Raw genomic sequence first — 24,849 nt, forward strand, 5'->3', positions numbered from 1 at the left:
ACTTATGAAGGTAATTGCTTGCACCAAGAATTTTAGGGGCTTTATAGAAAAAGGGGTGAATACATATGCAGATGCCAATTTTTAGTTATTTAATCCCATAAACGTAATTGATGCCTATATTTTTCTCACTTCACCAACTTAGATTATTTAGTGCTGTGCATCACACACAAATAGGATTACAAAATATTTAAACATAGGTTTGTAAAGTAATAAAATAGGTAAAAAGCAAAAAGGGTGAATACTTTTGCAAGCCACTGTATTTTAAGAGGTTGTGACACTCAGCGAGCACTCCAGCCCATTCTGCTGTACTTACCTGCACGGCACATCAGTTCAGTCCCATTCACGTTAATCAAACCCACCAAAGACACAACTGTATAGGCAGAATATGGGTAAACAGGACAAAAGCTGATAAGCAGGGGGTGCAGAAAGTAAGACCCCCATGATGGCCCAGACAGGCCACCAATATTATGAATCTGGGGAAAAGCATTGTGAACACGCTAGGCTACTTCCATTTTCATATATTCCCTCTCCTATTGTCTAATGCTAGATATAATGTATTTTGGTGACGGCCTAATAACTTTGGGAGGTAGTGTTGCTACAATTGTCATTAGATGTTGGAGTGGTTGTAAATCGCTACCTGTAAAGGTCGGTACAAGGCATATTCATCCCGGAAAAGCTGATCATGGTGGGTGACACAGTCCAGCCATCTGCCATCAACAAGGGCCTGTCCAATAGCGATAGCCTGAGCTCTGAAAATCAGAAGAAAAAAAGATTAGTATTTAAAATAAAAAATCAACATTGTGTCCCAAAGTAAGAGAGTAAATAATGTAAAGGGAAAAAAGCAGCACCAGACCAAAACAGATTATTGGTGAAATCCCCCAGAACCCAAACAACTGGTTCTGGGAATAATTCAGATTCTGGGAATAATTCAGAGACCGCAAAGAAGGCAGCACTCCAAAAAATAGGTTAATGCAGCTGATATGCAGGGAATAAATGAAGGATTTATTTGAGGTGGAAGAACAGGTGGCTTATGTATACTGATCACTAATAGGGGAGGCAGATAAATGTCCCATCATAACTGGGAGGATTCATGTGCAGAACAAGCGGGTTGTACGTAGTTACAGATGGTAGTATCTCTAATTAATCACATGTATACATTTATACTGGTTTTCACTAAACCATCGTTAATTCTTCATTTTCCTGGCTATACCTACACAGTACATATCAAATAATGATAAGTCTTGATGGGTCACAGCATGTCAAGAATTATACTGTAATAACTGTAGTTCAAATATATTCCCACAAGGGGCAGCAATGTCTTGTATTTTATTACTAATCTTGGCATCTGTACTAAATTTTGTGCTGTACCACTAGGGGGGAGAACTTTATTCTCAGATATATCAAGTTATTTTTTTCCTCTGACTGGCCCGTCAGTTTCATAATATAGATTATCCTCACGCCCCGTATCTGAAAGATGGCACCAACTAGGTCCTGCATGTTACAGATTCTTGTGCTTTCCTGCGGCCTACAAACTCCGTGTATATGGCATGAGTGAGGGAGAAAGGTTCCTACATGAGATGACCGCCAGCTTTACCAACTTATGTCTGTCTGCCCAATCATGCCAGCAAGGACTGGCGCTACACTGCTGTCGGAGATTAGTGGTTGTTTCAGACCCTGCTGCGTCTCTCCTATAATGACCATATGGCTGTGACCCGCTAACTAGGAAAGTGTACGAGGATATGTCCATCCAAATATACACACAGTTCTGTGCAAAAGTTTTAGGTAGATGTGGAAAAAATGCTGAAAAGTAAGAAACCTTTCAAAATTTTAAATGTAAATAGTTGATTTTTATCAATAAGCAAAATGCAAAAGTCAACGATAAAAGAGAAATGTAAACCAAATCCAATTAGGTGTGATCGCCCTTTGCCTTCAAAACAGTACCAAAGCATCAATTGTTCTAGTTCTATTTGCACACATTTTTTGAAGGAACTCAGCAGGGAGATTGTTCACAACATCTTGGAGAACTAACCACAGATCTTCTGTGGATGTAGGCTTGTGCAAACCCTTCTGGCTCTTCATGTAATCCCAGAAGGACTCGATGTTGAAATCAGGGCTCTGTGGGGCCAAATAATCACTTACAGGACTCCTTGTTCTTCTTTAATCTGAATGTAGTTTTTATGGCATTGCCTGTATGTGTGGGGTTGTTATCAGGACGCAGGATACATTTCTGAAGAACAAGGAGTCCTGGAAGTGATGATGAAGTGATGATGTGGTCCCCATAGAGCCCTGGTCTCAACATCATCAAGTCTGTCTGGGATTACATAAAGAGAAGTGTAGATTTTTAGTACTCATCGTAAATCTGTTTCTCGTTAGCCTTCATTGGGGGACACAGAAACCATAGGATAGTCTGCTGCCACCTGGAGGCTTACACTATGATTACATTGAAACAAAAATGGTCTCCCTCCCAGCGACTATACCTTGCCTGCTAGCATCCAGCTTCCTTCTTTTACTGAGACAGCAGGAGGAGACGCAAAGAAAAATAATTAAAGCATGAAAGAAATTCAAGTGAATTACATCCCAAGAGAAAAACAACGTAAATGCATGCCCAACCAGGCAACTAACGGAGGGTGTGGTGACCCCCAATGAAGACTAACAAGGAACAGACTTTACGGTGAGTACTAAAAATCTACATTTCTCGGTTACTTCAATGGGGGACACAGAAACCATGGGACGTCCTAAACCTGTCCCTGGGGTGGGTAAAAAGTAAATATTCTGTTGTTACCACAGAACCTTCTGATGCCACTCAAGTGGAAGCATGAGCTACTGCCGCCTGCAGTATCTTCCTGCCAAGACTTGCATCTGCCGTGGCAAAGGGGTGGACCCTGTAAATCTTAAAACAGGTATGTACTGATGTCCAAATAGCTATCTTACAGAGATGCAGGAGTGATGTCTAATGATGAACTGACCAAAAAGCTCCTACCGCCCACAGAGTGTGCCCTAATCTTAAAATGGGGGCGCCCTGTCCTTCAGCTTTTAAGCTTGAATAATGGCTGTTCTGATTCAGCAAATGATAGTTGCTTTAGAAGCGGCCTGACCCCTATGAGGGCCGTCAGGTGAATGAAATGAAGGCAAGACAATGTCCTCATTAATGTGAAATGCTGAAACTACCTTAGGGAGGAACGGCAGAACTGGTCTCAATTCAACCTTATCCTGATGCAGAACAAAGTAAGGAGCTTGGCAGGAAAGAGCCGCCAGCTCTGAAACCCTTCTGATGGAAGTGATGGCTTTAAGGAAGGCTACTTTATAGGAAAGAAGAAGCATCTCTTTGATGGGCTCAATTGGTGGAAACTGAAGAGCCTCCAAAACCAGGCGAAGATCCCAGGAATTGATGGGCTGCCAGAAAGGAGATCTAGAACGTGCCAACCCCCTGGAGAAAAGTTCTGATCTGTGATTCTAAGGCCAAATCCCTCTGAAACAAAATAGCCAGGGTAGAAACGTGACCCTTATAGAAATTAAGCGCCAGCCCTGACTGCTGCTCATACTGCAAAAAAAAGCGCAGCGCAGGCAAAGACACTGTAAAATTATTAGTAGATTCACACCAATGAAAGTATGCTTTCCAAGTGCGATGGTAGATACGCGTGAGGAGGGCTTTCGAGCCCTTATCATGGTTTGAAAAACTGACTGACAGACCTGACACCCTCAAAACCGCGGCTTAAACTGAGCGGTGTAAATTCTGATGGAAGAATGGACAATGAGAAAAAAGATCAGGAAGTTACAGAACATTCCACAGAACATCGATGAGGACGTCTGAATACTAGTTGCTCCGAGGCCAGTGTAGTGCCACCAGAATCCCCTCTGCTATGATATTCTTGAGAAGTCTGGGTAGAAGAGGTAGAGGTGGAAAAAGGTACGACAGCGAGAACTGGGACCAAGGGATTGCATGTGCGTCAACCGCAACGGCCTGCGAATCCCGGGATCTTGGAACAAACCTTGACATCTTGTGGATTAGCCTGGATACCATCATAACATCTGGTATGCCCCACTGTTGGCAAATCTGACTTAACACCTCCAGGTGAAGAGCCCATTCTCCGGTATCTATCTGCTGACGACTTAAAAAGTCTGCCGCCCAATTATCTAGTCCGGTATATGAACTGCTGCGATCAGAGGAATTCTGTCCTCTGCCAATTCCAGGATCTTTGTGATGTCCCACATAGCTGATATATCAACTGTCAGTGGGGACACTGAGTCTAAGTCACCACTGTGGCATTGTCTGGTTGGATACTAACCGGCAGTCCTAGCAGTAGGTGTTGCCAATGAAGAAGTGCTGGAGGGACAGCATGTACTCTGTCACTAAGTGGGTGAAACAGAGTGCACAATTACACTCAGTTACCCTGAAAGAGATTCCATCTTAAAGACAAACAAGAGCCGGTTAACGCCTAAATAACGACTTAGACAGTCGTGAGTCAGACCTGCCTCCAACTGTCAGTAGGAAAAAAAAACTGAGGAAGCCGGATGCTAGCAGGCAAGGTATAGTCTGCTGGGGAGGAGCCAATTTTCATTTCAATGTAATAATAGTGTCAGCCTCCAGGTGGCAGCAACCGAGAAAGGAGGATTTGCACGAGCCTACAACTACAGATCTGTGGTTCGCTCGCCAAGATGTCTGGAAGAACCTCTCTGCCTAGTTTATGCAAAAATTGTGTTTAAGTGTACCTAGAAGAATGATGCTTTGATGCTCTTTTGAAGACAAAGGGTGGTCAAATACTGATGCACTTTTGTTCCCTTACTTTGCATTTTGTTAAAAGATAAAAACCAAACTATTAACATTTAGAATTTTGAGAGTAATCTTAGTTTGCGGCATTTTTACATACATCATTTTAGGTGGGCTAGTGTTAAATCCTAGCACAACAGGTACTGATTAGGTGCACCTGGCTGGCTCTGCATATAACTAGGCTAGGTGTTCACCTTAGGCAGTCAGCTTTGAGAAGCTGAGCAGAGTGGATTGTATTGGAGCTGGAGAGAAAGACGAGCCAGAATAAAAGGGCCGTCTGAAATAAAAGGCAGGTCCCTCTCCCTCGCTTCAGTTGGTTTCCTGTCCTTGATGGGAACCTGTCCGTGGAAGAAAATAATGCTGTACTTGGGTCTGTTCCGGTGTGGAAGAGCGGGCGCCGGCCTGTGCACCGGGTTCCAGGCTCCAGAAGCGCTGTCCACGGTTCCCTGGGGCCGTGTCCGAGCGAGTGCAGGCGGTGAGGGCGGCTCTAGCTCCCCGAAGATCGCTGCGCCGCCCTCCCCCTGCCGCAAGCTCCTTGCTGGCCGCATGCTTGGAGCGGCGTCTTCCGGGTGTGACGCGCCTGACATCACGGCGCGGTGCACACTGGGAGAGGCGTGCCCGGTGACGTCGGGGGGGGGGGGGAGCGGCGGCACCTGGATCCAACATGGCGGCGCCCTGTAAGCGCTCGCCAGCCGTTTTTTTAAACCTCGGCCGGCGGGCGTCAGGAGGGGGGAGGGCACTTGAGCCGGAGGAGGTTCTGAAAGTGCCCTATTTAAGGTCGGGGGGGGGGGGTTCTCCTGACAAGCGCTGCTTATGCTCAAGCTCATGGTGTAGCAGCTATGGCAGACCAGGACAATCAGGAACAGCAGTAGCTGACCCCTCCAACTCAGCAACGCCAGCGCAAGAAACAGTCTGAAACCTCTCACACAGACAGCCGCTCAAGCAACCGTAGCAGCAGCCGGAGGAGTAAGGTGTTGGACGCTTCAGGGCAATCCAGAAGGGATTCATCTTATGTTCCGCCACAGCCTCCAAATCCGGTACCCTTTTGTGACTTCAGGGGCGAGTGATCTTCGTGAATGTCACTGGATAGTAAAGGAAAGTTATTATGTGCTTTATCCCTTAGGAGCCTAAGAAGTGTAGCGCCAAACAGAAGCACAGGGTTTGTGTCTTATGCCAAGTTCCCTTTCCATAGATTGGCAGAAACAGCTTTGTGCAAGCTGTATTAACAGGACCATAGCGGAGAGTACTCCGGATTTTGCATCTAATTTGAGGTCCATAATCCGTACAGAGATCCCATAAGGATATATCCTCCGACTGATTCATCCTCCCAGTCGGAAGATCCATGTTTCAGTGAGTCATCATCCTCCTTTTCATCAGATAATGGTAGGCCCTGTTTCCATATTGAGGGTACGGACAAGTGGCCCGATCATCCAAAAAATCGTCTCTACCCCTGGAGGATTCGGGCATTCTAAAGAATGCTCTAGATAAAAAGGCAGACTTCTTCTTACAGCACACCTGGGAAGCTGCGGCAGGGGGCCTGAAGCCAGCGGTAGCAGGCACTTGTGTTGCTAGGTCACTCATGGTGTGGCTTCAACAATTAGAAGACCAGCTCAAGGATAAAAAGATACCTAGAGATAAAATCCTCTCCAATCTACCTTTAAGGCCCCGTCACGCTTAGCGAAGCTGATGCGATCCAGACAACGATACGACCTGTCAGGGATCGTTGCTGCGTCGCTATGTGGTCGCTGGTGAGCTGTCAAACAGGCAGGCTCACCAACGATCAGGGGAGCAGCGACATCGTGGAAAGAATCTTTCCACGATGTCCTGCTCCTGGTTACCAGCCTGCTGAAGCAGGAGCAGGCTGGTAACCATGATAAACGGCGGGTTACTAGGGGCACACGCGCACCTAGTAACTCGCTGTTTATCATGGTTACCACTCTGCTACGGTGAGCGGGAGGTTACCGCTCACTTTAGCAGGCTCGGAACCATGATAAACAGTAGGTTACTAAGTGCGCGTGCGCCCCTAGTAACCCGATGTTTATCATGGTTGCCAGCCTGATCGCTGCTCCCGCTGGTCACACACAGCGATGTGTGCTGACCAGCGGGAGGGCAACGACCAAAAAAAGGTCCAGGACATTCTGCAGCGATCAGCGACCTCACAGCAGGGGCCTGATTGCTGCAAAGTGTCACACATAGCGACATCGCTGGTGAGGCCGCTGTTGCGTCACCAAAACCATGACACAGCAGCGATCTCGCTAGCGATCTCGCTAGGTGAGACGGGGGCTTTACTGCAGGCAGCATCAGACTCCTCAGCGGATTCTGTTAAGCTCTCTGCCAGATCTGCAAACTTATCTAATGCTGCCAGACGAGCCCTGTGGCTCAAGGGTTGCCCAGGAGACCTGCAGTCAAAACATAAGTTATGTTTCCTCCCTTGTGACTCTTATTCGGCCAAAAACTGGGTGAGCTTTTGGAGAAGGATGGGGATAGGAAGAGAGGTTTCCCAGGGTTCACGGGGGACACGAAGAGATTTAACCGGGGTCGCCCTCCCAGAGAAAGAAAAAAATGGGAGCCCAGATCTAAAAAAAAAGTCTGGTTATATGTTTGGAGGACCATCCTCCAGTACTAAAAAATCTTCCCAATGACGCCAGGCTAGAGGTCGGTGGAAGGCTATCCCATTTTATCCAAGCTTGGGAAGCCATTACATCAAATCCCTGGGTGTTGAGTATTGTAAAGAGTGGCCTAAAGATAAGCCTCAGTCAAATCCCTCACCGAACTTTCATGATCACCCCCAGGAGGAAGTCCAGGGAGGAGCAGATAGCCCTAGAGTCAGAGATACTAGATTTAGTAAAGAAACAGGTCCTTCATGAAGTTTTGGATTCACAAAAGGAAAGGGGATTTTATTCCCCTTTATTTGTGATAAAAAAAACAAATGGGTCCTAGTTAAGGACCATTATCAACCTCAAAAGTCTATATCAGCGGATAGAGAACCAGACTTTTAAAATGGAATCAGTGAACTTAGCAGTTAAACACCTACACCACAATTGTTTGATGGCAGTTCGACCTAAAAGATGCCTATTATCACGTTACAATCCATCCAGACTATCAGAAGTGCCTAAGGGTAGCCCTATTCATTCAGGGGGAACTGAGACTTTTCCAATTTACTGCCCTACCTTTTGGTCTCTCAATAGCTCTGAGAGTGTTTACAAAGGTGATAGCGGAGGTGACAGCTTTTCTCCGAATCAAAAACGTGGTGATTGTTCCCTGCTTAGATGACTTTTTGGTAATAGGGAGATCAGAAGACTACTATTTCTCTCAACTTCTAAAGGTCAAGATAGCTTTACATCAGCTAGGATGGTTGATAAATGCTCAAAAATCAAAACTATCCCCCTCAAGGACTCAAATCTTTCTGGGCTTGACCCTAAATTCTCAACTCCAAGCCTGCTTCCTCTCAGAAGAGAAGGTTTGCAAAATAATCAACTTGGTCACAAGGGCCATGGAGTCTCCAGTGATGTCCTTGAAAGGAGCAATGTCCCTCACTGGGCTCCATGACGTCCTGTCTCCCAGCAGTCAAATGGGCCCAAGGTCATATAAGGCTTCTTCAATGGGAGGTCCTGTCAGCACAAAGATCCTTCAACGGAAATTTAGAAAAAAAGACTCTTTCCTTAGAGACGGTAGACTCCCTCTCATGGTGGACAAACAGGGAAAATGTTACCTCAGGCTTGCAGTGGTCCAGACCAGTAAACCATATAATCACAACAGATGTGAGTGGCTCCAGCTGGGGTGGGGGGGTCATCTAGCAGATCTCAGAGTTCAGGGGCACTGGTTACATCACAAAATAGGGGCATCATCGAACCTAAAAGAACTTTGGGCAGTGGAGAAATCCCTGATAGACTTCCTTCCCCACATTCAGGGTCACCATGTCCAGGTCAGGTCCGACAATCGGACAACAGTGGCTTACATAAATCACCAGGGAGGAACAAGATCACACTCCCTGATGGTAGTGGCAAACAGAATCCAGCAACTAGCGGAATAGCATCTCCCATCCCTCAGTGCTCTTTACATCCGGGGGATAGAAAATTCAAAGGCAGATTTTCTCAGTCGCCACACTTTAAGACAAGGAGGCCCTAAACCTGATAATCTTCCAGCAGATTATCCAACTATAGGGGTCACCGGACATAGATTTGTTCGCCACCAGGGCAAACAGGAAGGTGGAGATATTCTGTTCACTAGACCCGACAGAGAATCCCTATGCTGTAGACACTCTCCAGATTCCCTGGAAGTTTAGGAAGGCCTATGCTTTTCCACCGATAGTAGATAGTAATGATCCCAGCAGTTGTGAGGAAAATTCGGGAGGAGGGGGCAAGAATAAATCTAATAGCCCCTTTTTGGCCAAAAAGACCCTGGTTCTCCCTGCTTCGTCTAATGTCGGTCTCGGATCCCTGGGTCCTGCCGGACAGGCCGGACCTTCTCATCCAGGGGCCGGTATTCCATGCACAAGCCAAAGGTTTACATCTGGCGGCTTTGAATTTGAGAGGATGTTACTGAGTAATTGGGGGTTTTCACCAGGCCTAGTTTCCACCCTATTGGGCAGTAGAAAGCCGATAACAACTAAGATTTATAGCAGAATCTGGGGAAAAATCCTGGATTTCATAGATTCCCCATTATCAGATAAACCTCCAATTAAAGATGTCCTAGAGATTTTGCAGAAGGGATGTGAACTGGGGGTGGCTACAGGAACACTTAAAGTTCAGGTGTCCGCTCTAGGGGCGCTCTATAATTGCAACCTGGCGGGGAATAGGTGGGTCTCTAGATTCATTAAATTCTGTTCCAGATCTAAACCAGTTCGGACTCTCAGAGTTCCTCCCTGGGACCTGAATTTGGTCTTAAATGCACTCTCTGGCGACCCATTTGAACCCCTGCTGGTTATCACACCAAAGATCCTCACCCTTAAAACCATTCTCCTAGTGGCCCTAAAATCAGCCCGTAGGGTGAGTGACCTGCAGGCCCTTTCTGTTGATCCCCCGTACACCCAAATTCATGATGACCGGATCATCCTACGTCCAGATCCAGCATACCTTCCGAAAGTAGTGTTCAGATTCCACTGTAATCAAGAGACTGTGCTTCCCTCATTCTGCAGCAATCCAAAAATCCCCGGGGAGGTTAGATTCCACAACCTGGATTTTAGAAGAGCTTTGCTACAGTACATAGACATGACTAGTCAATGGAGGAAGGACCACTCCTTGTTTATGGGCTTTCAGGGGAGTAGGAAAGGTCAGGTGGTGTCAAAGGGGACTATTTCTAGGTGGCTCAGGAAGGCCATTTATCTAGCTTACATATCTACAGGAGTTTTGGCGCCGGACGGTATTAAAGCTCATTCCACCAGAGCTGTAGCAACCTCCTGGGCGGAGAGAGCAGACGTCTCAATTGTCCAGATATATAAAGCTGCTACTTGGACTGCACCATCCGCCTTCTACAAGCACTATAGGTTGGATCTATCCTCTGACCTCACCTTTGGGAGAAGGGTACTTCAGGCGGTGGTCCCTCCCTAGGGTGCTCATTTTCTCCAAAATTCTCTCAAGGTGTGCTGTCATGGGTGAGGGGAAAACACCAAGGTTACTTACCGGTAGCTGGTTTTTCCTGAACCCATAACAGCACCTGTAGTTTCCCCCTCCTGTTTTTTCTCACGCCCTGGTGTGCACTTTATGTTTGGGGTGCTTATATACACTGCTCAAAAAAATAAAGGGAACACTTAAACAACAGAATATAACTCCAAGTAAATCAAACTTCTGTGAAATCAAACTGTCCACTTAAGAAGCGACACTGATTGACAATCAATTTCACATGCTGTTGTGCAAATGGAATAGACAATAGATGGAAATTATTGGCAATTATCAAGACACCCTCAATAAAAGAGTGGTTCTGCAGGTGGGGACCACAGACCAGATCTCCGTGCCAATGCTTTCTGGCTGATGTTTTGGTCACTTCTGAATGTTGGTTGTGCTTTCACACTTGTGGTAGCATGAAATGGACTCTGCAACCTACAGAAGTTGCTCAGGTAATGCAGCTCATCCTGGATGGCACATCAATGCAAGCTGTGGCAAGAAGGTTTGCGGTGTCTGTCAGCGTAGTGTCCAGAGGCTGGAGGCGCTACCAGGAGACAGGCCAGTACACCAGGAGACGTGGAGGGGGCCGTAGGAGTGCAACAACCCAGCAGCAGGACCGCTACCTCCGCCTTTGTTCAAGGGAGGAACACTGCCAGAGCCCTGCAAAAGGACCTCCAGCAGGCCACAAATGTGCATGTGTCCGCACAAATGGATAGAAACAGACTCCATGAGGGTGGTATGAGGGCCCGATATCCACAGATGGGGGTTGTGCTCACAGCCTAACACCGTGCAGGACACTTCGTATTTGCCACAGAACACCAGGATTGGCAAAGTCGCCACTGGCACCCTGTGCTCTTCTCAGATGAAAGCAGGTTCACACTGAGCAAATGCGACAGTCGTGACAGAATCTGGAGACGCCGTGGAGAGCGATCTGCTGCCTGCAACATCCTTCAGCATGACCGGTTTGGCAGTGGGTCAGTAATGGTGTGGGGTGGCATTTCTTTGGAGGGCCGCACAACCCTCCATGTGCTCGCCAGAGGTAGACTGACTGCCATTAGGTACCGAGATGAGATCCTCAGACCCCTTGTGAGACCATATGCTGGTGCGGTTGGTCCTGGGTTCCTCCTAATTCAGGACAATGCCAGACATCATGTGGCTGGAGTGTGACAGCAGTTCATGCAAGATGAAGGCATTGAAGCTATGGATTGACCCGTCCGTTCCCCAGACCTCAATCCGATTGAGCACATCTGGGACATCATGTCTCGCTTCATCCACCAATGTCACGTTGCACCACAGACTGTCCAGGAGTTGGCGGATGCTTTAGTCCAGGTCTGGGAGATCTCACAGGAGACCATCAGCAACCTCATCAGGAGCATTCCCAGGCGTTGTAGGGAGGTCAAACAGGCAGGTGGAGGCCACACACAATACTGAGACTCATTTTGACTTGTTTTAAGGACATTATATCAAAGTTGGATCAGCCTGTAATGTGTTTTTCCACTTTAATTTTGGGGGTGACTCCAAATCCAGGCCTCCATTGGTTAATAAATTTGATTTCCATTGATGATTTTTGTGTGATTTTGTTGTCAGCACATTCAACTTTGTACAGAACAAAGTATTCAGAATATTTCATTCATTCAGATCTAGGATGTGTTATTTGAGTGTTCCCTTTATTTTTTTGAGCAGTGTATATTGTAGGTGTAGGTTGTGTGTCTAACCTTTTCTGGAGGTCCTCTCAATGCTCTGTAATCAATGTATCGCCCTTTTATTTCAGACGGTTTCCTGTCCTTGGTGGGGTGGATCCCTCTCTCAAGGTGTGCTGTCATGGGTTCAGGAAAAACCGGCTACCGGTAAGTAACCTTGGTGTATTTTGCTCACTTATATAGCGCCATTAAATCCACAGCGCTTCACAGACAATATTGGCACTGTCCCCATTGAGGCTCACAATCTAAATTCCCTATCAGTATGTCTTTTGGAGTGTGGGAGGAAACCGGAGAACCCAGGGGAAACCCACACAAACATGTGGAAGAACATACAAACTCCTTGCAGATGTTGTCCTTGGTGGGATTTGAACCCAGGATCCCAGCGCTGCAAGGCTGCAAGGCAGTGCTAACCACTGAGCCACGGTGCTGCCTATAGCCGTTTTGTTTGACTGGACTGGGACTAGCTCAGCAGTTATGAGTAACCATGGTCTAATTTGTGTAGTTAGTACCTTGACAAGGCTAGAGATTTTGTGTTAATGGTTTTGTTCTTCGGTGCTGTGCAACCAATGGAAATAAACGTCACATTGTTTGGACATATGAGCTCTAATGCCTACCTGAGAGCGAATCACTACAATATATATAACTATGTCAAACAGAGATGAAATATACGAACCACAAAGCACACACATCGGTTCGCATCCTCTCTACTGACCACTTTGCCGCATAACATTTTAATACCACCATAGTTCTAATAAATTAGAGCCTTTGTCCCAGTTGAGATAAATGTGTAAACAAATTGCAGAGATAGGTTTTCACTTATTAGCCTTTTATTTTTGCACTCCCTAAAATATTATTTTTGTGGTTTTTTTCTGACTCACTGACCTTGTAAAACCAATATAATCTCTAAAATATTGTTCTGACCATTGCACGATTCAGTTCAAATGTGATCTCCTTGCTGGTCTAAAACCACAGTATAACGCACAGAATTGTACCTAGTGGTGACGTGCCCATTTCTAATCAGCCAGTTGACCAGCTCCTTGCCCACTATGCAGTTAGGGTGAGTACGCAGCCAGTAGCGGTGATCCTGAAATTCCATGCCACTGCTGTGGTGACAGATCTTCTTCCACAGTTCCTTCAGCTGCACAGAATCCTTACAGAATAAAAGAAGCTATGAACAATTGTTATCTTATACATCAGGTCTTTTTGGTCTTGTAGAACAGCACGTTAGTCACAACAACATCCTGTCCTTAAAAGGTTAAAACAACCCTTGTGCTTTGGTTGGGGAGGGGGGACTTTTGTAAATCAGCAATGCACAATCAAGTATCAAGTTTCCCAGCTGTTAGACCCCATTAGGCTGGCCAGGACTTAAAGATTTGCCCCATCTACTAGGCAGCAATCTGGTTTCATAAAAGGAGTCAATCACCCCCAAAATACATTTTAAATGGGCTATACAGTGTTGTAGGGGACTTACCCCTATAAAAATCATGCTAGAACTGAGCCTGTCACTGGTACCGTGCCTGAGGAACTAACATAATTTGAATGCAGATGAGGGGGCTTCAGTGCACCTTTGGTGTGGCCAATAGCTTGGTACAACGTTACGCCTCCTCATTTGCATATTGGGGACCTTCCTCCTCTTCTGATTGATAGTGCTCACTTCCCTGAGCTAGCACTGTCTGAATGCTGCCTGTGTGGGCATGCGTATTGCCTGTGCCCAGACACTGTGGTGTGCACACATAGTGGCCAGGCACGTTCTCACCCCAACCCACCATCTTTAACAATACCAATGGTGGCAGTGGAGTTCATCGCCTATTTGGTGACGGAGTAAACTCAGGAGACGCATTTGCTCTCCGCCTTCTCCACACTTCTACGTGTATTAGTGTATGAGTGATGTCAGTAGAGAGAAGACGGCAGAGGACATGCACAGCCACTGAGTGTGCACGCAGCCAGGCAAGGCAGTAAGCATACGCACACAGGCAGGAAGCATTCAGACAGTGCTTGATCTGGAAAGTGGGGTGAGCCGACGGGCCATAGACTATAATGGTGCAGGCAGAGTAAATGTGTGCTCTGATGTACATCATTTTTAGGCGTTTAAGCCTACTGGAGGTGGACACTCAGGTGTAGTAGATAGTAGGCATACACACCCAGAAATTGTGGACTCTGATGTGCATTTTCATTCTGCCGGCACCATTATAGTCTATGGCCCGTTGGCGCATAAGCATGGGGGGAATTTGGACACAAGCCCCGAAGGGATCCATGAACGTGAAGACGCAGAGCTGGTTGTAGGATGGGGGGGGGGGGGGGGGGGAGGAGGACAGGAGCTGCTGGGTAGAAGGAGACCCAGTCAGCTCTGCTATGCAGGCAGGAGGCCGAAATTCCTCTGTAACTGGGGCGAATACACCAGTGAAAATCAGCAATAAAAAAAAAATGTATTAACATGTCAAAATGTCTTTTAGATCTTTTGGGGGGCACATTCTGTACATGAAGACACTGTCAATGTGAATCGCTGCTTCCAGCCCTGGCCCTGTCAAAAAAATATGACCAATATATAAATAAGTTCCACAGAAAGGGGATCGCAATTTAAAATGCTCTAGCTGTCCTTTGTGGTTAAAATAAAAAAAGTGGAAATAGACACCTACTTTCCATTTCCTTATGAGATCAGAAAAAAAAGGAATATAAAAAGTGACATAAAAATTAAGCCCCGAGTATCACGAAAAAAAGTGAAGAAATTATTTGAATGTCTAAACGAGAAAAAAATTACAACCATTAAAAGCATACGTGTGATCAAACCTGAAAATATTCCTGGTTAGGAAGGGGAAAATGTAGTTTGTATCCGTTTTGGGTAAGGCTGGGCTATACTTTAATTCAGTACTAAAAAATTCTGCAACTATAAACTGCATTAGACAGCACTGGTATAAAATTAAAAAAGTGTTCCTGTGTCTCTGCTCTTTAAAATATGTGCTAGGCACAAGAAGCGCTGAACTGGCATATTAAATATGTTATTAAATTGTTATAAAGTCCATGTGTGTAACGCTAAGGGGAATGTTATACCAGAAGTATCTTCCTCTCCTCCTCATTAGTGTCATTCTTCAGGTAAGTGCGAGAGGCCTGGGGGCTCACCGATGATTCATAGGATGGGACCATGGGAGAGCCAGAACGGTCTAGTGACAGGTTAGTAATACTGGCAGACCTAGAGATAATTAAAAGAGAAAAAAAATCCATTTCAAGATTTTAAAATTATTTTTTTAAAGGCTGTTTACCTGGGTGACCACTCAGATCTCCGCACTCTTGTCGAGATATATGCAGTCACGTACTACATTGGGAAATAGTAATGTTGTGCAACGATGTCTGCACTTCTAAGCCTTATAACATGAACAATGCAAACATCTGTGATACTATTTGTATACTGCAGTCCACATGCATCATCCAAACCACCAGAACAACAAAGGAATAATGCCTGAAATCATCAAGACGTAACCACTGCTAAACTAAAGCTGGTGTAATGCTTATGCTAAACAGCACGCTTCAGTTCTTTTTGTTAATTAAGGCAAATAAATACAGCCATGGCCGAAAGTGTTGGCACCCTTGAAATTGTTCCAGAAAATGAAGTATTTCTAGCAGAAAATTATTGCAATTAAACATTTTGTGATACACTTTTATTTCCTTTGGAACACCACAGAAAAAAAGGAGAAAAAAAGGCAAATTGGACATCATTTCACACAAAACCCAACAAATGTGGCGGACAAAACTTGTTGGCACCTTTCCAAAATTGTGGGTAAACAACTTTGTTTCAAGAATGTGATACTCCTTCAAACTTACCTGTGGCAAGTAGCAGGTGTGGGCAATGTGAAAATCACACCAGAAACCAGATAAAAAGGTGAGAAGTGAACTCAATATTTGCATTGTGTGTATGTATGTACCACACAAAACATTGAGAACAGAAAAAGGAGAAGAGAACTGTCTGAGGACTTGACAACTAAAATGATTGAAAAATATCAATCTCAAAGTTACAAATACATCTCCAGAGACCTTGATGTTCCTTTGACCAAGGTGCGCAACATAATCAAGAAGTTTACAAGCCATGGCACAGTAACTAATCTCTCAGGACGTGGACGGCAAAGAAAAAGGGAATTAGACCTAGCGGTAATTTGGTTTCCAAGTAGTCCCTCAGGACCAGACCATTGGAGGTTGTCCTTCCTCATCCTATAGTGGGACAGGATCACAGAGAGATTAGAAGGCCCCTCCCACATCCACCATCCAGTGTTTTTCAAAGTACCACAGAAGGATGGATGCAAATAGTCTATACGAGCCACTATAAACTCGTAAGTAAGAAACCCTTTAACTGTTCCATCTCGATCTCAAGCCATGGTGACTTGATGGATGAATTATCTGCAACAAGACCGATCTCGCGCAAGCCTAAAGATAAACATAAGGGAGGGAAACTAAGAGTGTTGTCCTGAGGGACTACTTGGAAACTGAATTATCGCTAGGTCTAATTCCCATTTTCCAATATGTCCCTCCATACAGCACCATTGTAGTATCAAAGTAATAGCACCAGGGTGGGTACAGAAGCGCCAAGAACCAAAGTCCCAGGCAAGAACCAGGTTAGATATAGAAATGATCTGAAAGGTCAGAAGAACTATGGACAATTAAAGAAATCTGCAAAGACGGGGTTTAGGACGGCATATCTCCCCTTGCTATTTCCTTGGTGGTCATTATGTAAGTAATCTCTTTTGAGGTGTACACATTACTTCTGTGCTTTTATTTCTATGCATCCACCTGACATGTCTTGTTGTTAGCACTTGCTAAATGGGATGCATAAGATGTAATTACAATTATTGCACTACCTTTGTTCTTCTGGTACACCTGCAAGTGTATTTTTGTATGCACTAATCTCTTTATGCACTTTTTCACTTTATATATTTATTTATAATTTGACTTAGGGTGTATGTGTGTATATATATATATATATATATATATATATATATATATATATATATATATATATATATATATATATATATATATATATATATATATATATATATATATATATATATATATATATTAATTTACATATTTTGATACTGTTTCAGGCACAGGACTCAATAGCACAGGACTGTTCCTTCACCGGTCCTCAAGGCTTCAGATAGAACCCTGGTTACAGACCAGCTTACCATAGCACAAGGAGTCCTGCAGAACAGAGGCCCTGGATTGCTGGAAGATCAAACAATAACTGTTAGTATATAGATAAATGGGCAAGCATTGGGATGTTTATACATTACACATACAGTATTTCACAGCCGTCTATTATGAATCCTTAGATCTTTAGGCCTCAGGTAATGAAACTAAGGAAATATGCAGTGTGGCAGATAACATCTCCTGCCATTAACAATGCTGGGTTCCTCATCAGAACCCCTGATAGGGAAGCGTAGATCATCACTCCTGTGGTGCCAAAGTTATCCACACATGGAGTCTGGACTCTGGAATTGATGGAAGTGGCCTAAATAAGTGTCCTTACCCTCGGTTGTGGCACGCACGCCATTAGAGCAGACATTATATGTCAATGTTTTTTACAACCAGGACCAGTTATCAAACTTGGGCTCAGCCTGGAGAAAATAAATGCCTGAAGGTGATCCCACTACCGTGTGCAAATAAACTAAGAAACAACACGAGATCTTCTCAGTGATATTTGTACACCAGACTGCAACGATGACAGAGACCCTCCTCTAGAGCTAGAGGAAAGAAAGTGTCTTCCATCACAGAGGGAGATTATCTACTGTGAGGCAGTGGGACTATGGGTTCTCAACTGTAAGAGCCCTGGATACTGATTCCTTATTGTAGGAGCCCTGACTGATGTAAGAGTAGTGAGAGTATGCCATATGATGACGTACTGTTGATTCACGACAAAGTACAAAGAGGGTCGTAATACCCTCCTTGATAAATAGAATATTACAGATTATGGGACTAGAATCTATTAACAGGATGCTAATCAAGGAAACTAGACCGATTGCCATATGTGGAGATGGGAAGGATACTTTCCCCCAGCATGATTAGCATCTATCGCATGGGATTTACTACTCCCGGGTAGTTTGTCATGTTATAGGATGAACTCAATAGACATGTGTCTCCCTACAACCATAACTACAACACATTCCTGACTTTAGCACTTAAGGGCAGTAGCTAAGACTGCTGTTCCAAACAGAAAAATACTAAAATACTAGGCCAGTCCGAGCATAGTTGTTCCTATAACTAAGCCCAGATGCAGAGAATGAGGCAAAGGAAGCTGGATCTGGGTCCAAATACATGAGGACTTTATAGCCAGAGTTGAGGCCAGAGACAAAGTGTGAAATGGTAGGCCGGCAACACAAGGTACAAGGCACAATGCAGGCGTCCCGAGGCACAAGGCTCCAAAGCCAGAGGCACAAAGCCCTATAAGGCATTAACTTTAGCCTATAGGTCCAAGGCCTAGCTGCGTTTTTGAAAAACAAACCTCAGAACATGAGGTTCTAGGCCTAGCTTTAGCATAAAGGCATGAGGCTAGCATCAGCCCAGAGGCCTAGCCCTTCAAGACAACATTACAACGTGCACTTACCTGTGCTGGCTCCACACCCGTTAGAGGAACAGGGGGAGCTGGTAATGCCGAGAGCCCACCATGGAAGGGAGCGGTGTCACATCAGGAATGCTGCATTACTGCAGATGAAGCATAGGCTGGCTGTTGGCTGAGGGATCTCTCTTAAAGAGGTGTCAGCCACGGACCACTTGACAGGGGGAAGGGAAGGCCGAGACCCCCCCCCCCCCCAAACCGAGCCTGTACTGGTACAGCAACTGATGGCTGAGGGACCTCTATCCAGGGAGGTGTCATCCCCAGACTGCTAGACAGAGGGAATGGAAGGCCAAGACCCTTACACCCCCCCCCCTCCCCCCGATCCACCTGAGTCCGTACAACGAAGCTCCACAGGATATCTTGATTCTAGGGGCAACCTCTCATGTTACTATCCCCTGTAAAGACAGGAAAAATACTGGAGGGTGGAGGTGGGAGGTGCCTTTTAATCTCTCTGTGATCTTGTCCCAGTATAGGTCAAGGAAGAACTACCTCTAATGGTGCTTTCCGGAGGTGCTTTCCGGAGGTACGTATTGGAAAAATTGATGAAAGGTTGCAACACAGGATAGTCCAGATGGTGGATAAGCAGCCCCAGTCAAGTTCCAAAGAAATTTAAGCTGTCCTGTAGGCTCAGGGTGCATCAGTGCCAGCATTAACTATCTGTCGACATTTGACTGAAATTAAACGCAATGGCAGGAGATCCAGGAGGACTTCACTGCTGACTCAGACATAAAAAAGCTAGACTGCAGTTTGCCAAAATGCACATGAGTAAGACAAAATCCTTCTGGGAAAGCATCTTGTGGACAGTTGAGACTAAGATAGACTTATTTGGTAAAGCACATCATTCTACTTGCTATTTTGCTGCCTATGGCACTGGATGCCTTGACTGTGTGGAAGGCATCATGAAATCTGAGGATTACCAAAGGATTTTGGTTGGCAATGTAGTGCCCACTGTTTGAAAATTTGGTTTGCGTCCTAGGTCATGGGTCTTCCAGCAGGACAATAACCCCAAACATACTTCAAGAACCCCCTAAAAAAGGATGGAAACAAAGTGCTGGGGAGTTCTTAAGTGGCCAGCAATGAGTCCAGATCTAAATTCCCTTGAACACCTGTGGAAAGATCCTAAAATTGCTGTTAGGAGAAGGCACCCTTCAAATGAGAGACCTGAAGCAGTTTGCAAAAGAAGAGTGGCCCAAAATTCCAGTTGAGAGGTGTAAGAAGCTTGTTGGTGGCTATAAAAAGCTAATGATTGCAATTATTTATTCCAAAGGGTTTTCAACAAAATATTAAATTGAGGGTGCCAACAATTTTGTCCAACTTATTTTTGGGCTTTTGTGTGAAATTCTGTCCTATTTGCCTTTTTTTCTCAGTTTTTTTGTGTTGTAATACGCACAAAGAAAATAAACGTGTGTATAACAAAACATGTGTACTTGCAATAATTTTCTGGGAGAAATACTTCATTTTCTGGAACAATTTCAAGGGTGCCAACACTTTCGGCCATGGCTGTAAATAACAATACACTGGCTATAATGAAGAGTGTAGAACAGCAGATACAATCTCACAGGAATATCAGAAGCAGAGAAAGCTTGTACCAGAAGATCACTCATCTGCAGTTAGGGATTCACACTTGAAATATATTTCAAAATGACAGATAAACTTTGGGATACAACTACTGAATGAAGGATTTGCTGATGGAGTTTGGGGAAATACTTTACAAAAAGGGAACAATAATATTTAAACATTTTCATTGATAATTTACCTGTTTCTGGCTGGAGATTTCCCGCCATCTTCTTGCACGGAAGCGAGACGTGTTGATAGTGATGGCTTTGATGATTCCTGGTGAACAAGGCTGAGATACAGAAAAGAAACCATTACTAACAGTCAGTAATTCAGAATTTACAGCTTCAGAGGATATTGGGTTTGCTCACAACAAGTTTAGGTCCAGTACCACTTTGGAAGCAAGAAGTGGTGAATCGCTGACAGCAAAAAGTGGAGAAAAACATTGAGTAGTGAAGTCTGAAGAATTCAGAAACTGCCACAGAAGGTAGAATACTTTACCACTACACTATTTTGTACGATTAGAATGGAGAAAAAATTTGCAGGACTTAGGGCCAAAAGTCAGGTCAATAGTCCATGGCCAATGAACCAGACCACAGCAAACCTCCTCCTACCTATGGGCATCTCCTACTAATCTGAAAAAAGCCTGCAGGTAGAAGGAGGTTCAAAGATCACATTTTATCAACACATTAGATTAGTAATGTAATCAAACCCAAATGGTGTCAGTGGCAAGGCAGCGGCACAGCAGGATCTCAGCCCACACAAGTTTAGACAACTCCAAAAAAAGAACTTACATTTTAGAATGTTTGTATTTAAAGGAAAAAAAACGCTTTCTGAAGGAAATATTTTAGGAAATTCAGTAGGGAGCAGTGAAAAATACTGTGCATTGTTTCTGATCAACTTTCCAGCAGTGAAAATAGCAAGAATTCCACCCCACACACAAAGCTGAGTGGATTATAAGCTAGCACACGTGACCAGCGGGTAGTTCCTCTTTCTGTAGAAGGCCGATAACCATTCATGGACTTCTTAGGAAATATTATTACCTTTGCCAAGCCAGATCCTCCTCTAAAAAAATATTGCGACTAGACTTTCTTCCTCCAACTGGAGTACGAGGTTCCCCAGGGTCCAAAACAGACAGAGAGCAGGAGTCGGAGAGTGAATTCAAATCTTCTCCAAACGTATGGCCGTCAGTGGAATGTGCATAGTTTACGGCAATCTTGCAGCAGTAGGTACAAGCCCGCAAATCACCTTAATGTGCAGAAAATCAGTATTTCACCAAAGCACATATACCAGCAAAATGGAACATCACAAGCTTTTCATCTATAGTACTAAAATACTGTATATTTAAAGGGAATCTGTCAGGAGGATCAACCTTCTTAAGTCATCTATATGGGCATACAGGTCAAAAGAAGCTGAATAAAATGACTCCTTGATATCTGTGATCCGATGTCTTATTCCAGAGATATCCATTTGTTTCTTATATGTAAATGAGCCATTATCTTAAATGAAAAGGGGGAGTTCCCAGTGTGAGACATGTAGATCAGGAGAGCAGGCTGTCAGTCATTACATGCCTCACTTAGGTAATACAACATTTCATTTAAAATAATCTCTGGAGGCAGATTCTCATGCAGATTAGGGGCTGCCTGTAGATCTTAAAGGAAACACCAGAAAAAAAACACTATTAACCTGCAGGTTAATAGCATTACTAACCTACCTGGCGCCTGCACATAGCCGAAAGCTGCGGGGAGAAAATTAACTTTATTCCCCACCAGGAGCATTCGGTTTCAGTCACGCGCCCCTGGCCCTAACTGACACTCCCTCTGCATTGGGGCGGGCTGTCAGTCAGTACCATGGGCGGCGGTTACAGCCAAGGCTCCTCAATTTCCATGACACCGAAACCAAACTCCGACTCCCTCATACATGGCTCATGTTTAAGTGATAAATTTACTGTAGCACAGATTCATCTCAACTAAAAGTCTAGACCCTTAGATAAGGAATAGGACAGACATTTATAGGAAATTTCCATAACTTTCCCAAATTCTTATGAAAAAAATATTCCCCACAAACTGCATTAAACTACTGTACCCAATTTATTATATATTTTAGGAGTCGGAGTTGGTCCATTTTATACCGACTCCACCAAAATGGGCTCTGACTGCACGACTCTGACTCCACAGCCCTGGTTACAGCTGCCGTTCTCTATTCTCAAAGCGGTGACAACCAGTGCTGACCCCGTGACTAAAACCAAATGCTGCTGCTGGAGAGGAATAGAGTTCATTAACAGGTTAGTAATGCTATGCAAATTAACCCCATATCCGCAGGTTAATAATGCTTTTTCCTGGTGACAGGTTCCCTTTAAGCATCTCAATTATAAAGTTGTGCTCAAAAGTTTACATACCCCGGCAGAATTTTTCCTTTCTTGGCCTTGTTTCAAAGAATATGAATGATAAAAAAAAAATTGGTTTGAATGGCTACTAAAGGTAACAACCTCACCTGTGACCTGTTTGTTTGTAATTAGTGTGTGTGTATAAAAGCTGAGTGAGTTTCTGGGATTCAGACAGACTCTTGTATCTTTTATCCAGCCACTGACGTTTGTGTTTTGTGCGTCATGGGGAAAGCAAAAAATTGTCAACAGATCTACGGGAAAAGGTAGTTGAACTGTAAAAGGATACAAAAAAATATCCAAGGTATTGATAATGCCAGTCAGCAGCGTTCAAACTGTGATTAACAAAAGGAAAATCAGGGGCTCTGTAAAAACCAAACCATGGTCAGGTAGACCAGCAAAAATTTCGGCCACAACTGCCAGGAAAATTGTTCAGGATTCAAAGAAAAACCCACAAATAACATCAGCAGAAATTCAGGACTCTCTGAAAACTAGCAGTGTGGCTGTTTCAAGATGCACAATAAGGAGGCACTTGAAGAAAATGGGCTGCATGGTTGAGGTGCCAGAAGAAAGCCATTACTGCCCAAATGCCACAAAGTATCTCGCCTACAATACGTCAAACAGCACACAGAGACAAGCCTCAAAACTTCTGGAACAAGGTAATTTGGAGTGATGAGACCAAAATTTAACTTTTAGGCCACAACCATAAATGTTACATTTGGAGAGAGGTCAACAAGGCCTATGGTGAAAGGAACACCATTCCTACAGTAAAGGTGGATCACTGATGTTTTGGGGATGTGTGAGCTACAAAGGCACAGGAAACTTGGTAAAATTTGAAGGAAAGATGAATGCAGCAGGTTATCAGCAAATACTGGAGGCAAATTTGGACTCATCAGCCCGGAAGCTATGCATGGGATGTACTTGGACGTTCCAACATAACAACGATCCAAAACACAAGGCCACAGGCTACAGCAAAACAAAGCGAAGGTTCTGGAGTGGCCATCTCAGTCTTCTGACCTCAATATCATTGAGACACTCTGGGGAGATCTCAAGCGCACAGTTCATGCTAGACAGCCCAGGAATTTACAGGAACTGGAGGCTTTTTGATAAGAAGAATGGGCAGCTTTACCATCTGAGAAATTAAAGAACCTCATCCACAACTACCACAAAAGACTTCAAGCTGTCATTGTTGTTAGAGGGGGCAATACACGGTATTAAGAACTGGGGTATGTGAACTTTTGATCAGGGTCATTTGGATGTTTTTGGTTGTCACTACGATTTTAAAAGCGAAAACACAGTAGTTTGACAATAAATGGCTTCACCCAACCAATAACCATGAGTGGAGAAAAAAAGTTTTTTTGTTATCATTCATATTCTCTGAAACAAGGCCAAGAAAGGAAAAAATCTGCCGGGGTATGTAAACTTTTGAGCACAACTGTATATAAAAAAAAATGTAGATTTCTCTGGAATTAGACATTAGAACAAAGATATTATTCAGCTTCATGACCTACATGCCCATATAGATGGCTTATAAGGGTGAAACCTACTGACTAATTTTCTTTAAACTGAAAGGTATGAGAAATGCAGCTTACAAATTATAATAATGAGTAAGGTTCAAAGAAGAAACTTGGCAAGAGGTTAGGCCTACTGTAACCACTACAAGGGGAATCATGCATGGCTGTCACTTGCGTCCAATGCTATCAATATGGAAGGTTGTGGAGATGTGGCCATAATAAATGGTGGTGCTGTTGTGAGGCACACATCTGAATACTACCTGCAGTATGTGCAGGACCACACCTGAGGGCCCTGGGAGATGGCCGTCTGACTAGCTATAAAAGCTGCTCACTAGCATAGTGTCATATCATTTTTTTTTATTTGACAGTTATTCTGCTTTCTATGCTAATATGATTATTACTAATTTCTTAATTTCTTATTATATCAACCCTATAATATTATCTTTTACTGGCACATATTGGGCACTTTCAGGGGATTTTCCTGCCTTTTCAGTCCATTTTGCTAGGCCACTGCTTGGTGACTCATGCCAACCTGTATATCCCATGAATTTGCCTGGAATTTCCTGATTGCAGCAACGGCTACAGAAAATCTGGCCACAAAGTCGACAGTGGTGCCTCCGCCGGAAAGTGGTGAATTTTTCATTGCAGTCGTAGCACTCCTTACATTGGCTATCAGGCATCCAATACTGCTTCAAGTCTGTGTCCTGGAGAAGAAAGTGACGC

At 44.3% G+C, this 24,849-nt stretch overlaps 1 protein-coding gene across 5 annotated transcripts in view; it reads right to left on the reverse strand.

The window, feature by feature from the left end:
* The window catches only part of PIKFYVE (phosphoinositide kinase, FYVE-type zinc finger containing), a 284,611-nt gene that overhangs the window by 213,347 nt on the left and 46,415 nt on the right, over nt 1-24,849 (reverse strand). For all 5 annotated transcript variants that reach the window (XM_073646326.1, XM_073646322.1, XM_073646325.1 and 2 more), the window contains exons 5-10: nt 24,659-24,830; nt 21,273-21,477; nt 20,432-20,521; nt 15,120-15,258; nt 13,064-13,221; nt 638-749 (exon numbers count right to left, since the gene is read on the reverse strand). In XM_073646326.1, coding sequence (XP_073502427.1) covers nt 638-749; nt 13,064-13,221; nt 15,120-15,258; nt 20,432-20,521; nt 21,273-21,477; nt 24,659-24,830 — 876 coding nt within the window. The remainder of the gene's footprint in view (nt 1-637; nt 750-13,063; nt 13,222-15,119; nt 15,259-20,431; nt 20,522-21,272; nt 21,478-24,658; nt 24,831-24,849) is intronic.

The sequence above is a fragment of the Phyllobates terribilis genome, unplaced genomic scaffold, assembly GCF_046119375.1.
Source record: "Phyllobates terribilis strain yellow unplaced genomic scaffold, ASM4611937v1 Scaffold_9__5_contigs__length_417890890, whole genome shotgun sequence".
Taxonomy (NCBI): Eukaryota; Metazoa; Chordata; class Amphibia; order Anura; family Dendrobatidae; genus Phyllobates; species Phyllobates terribilis.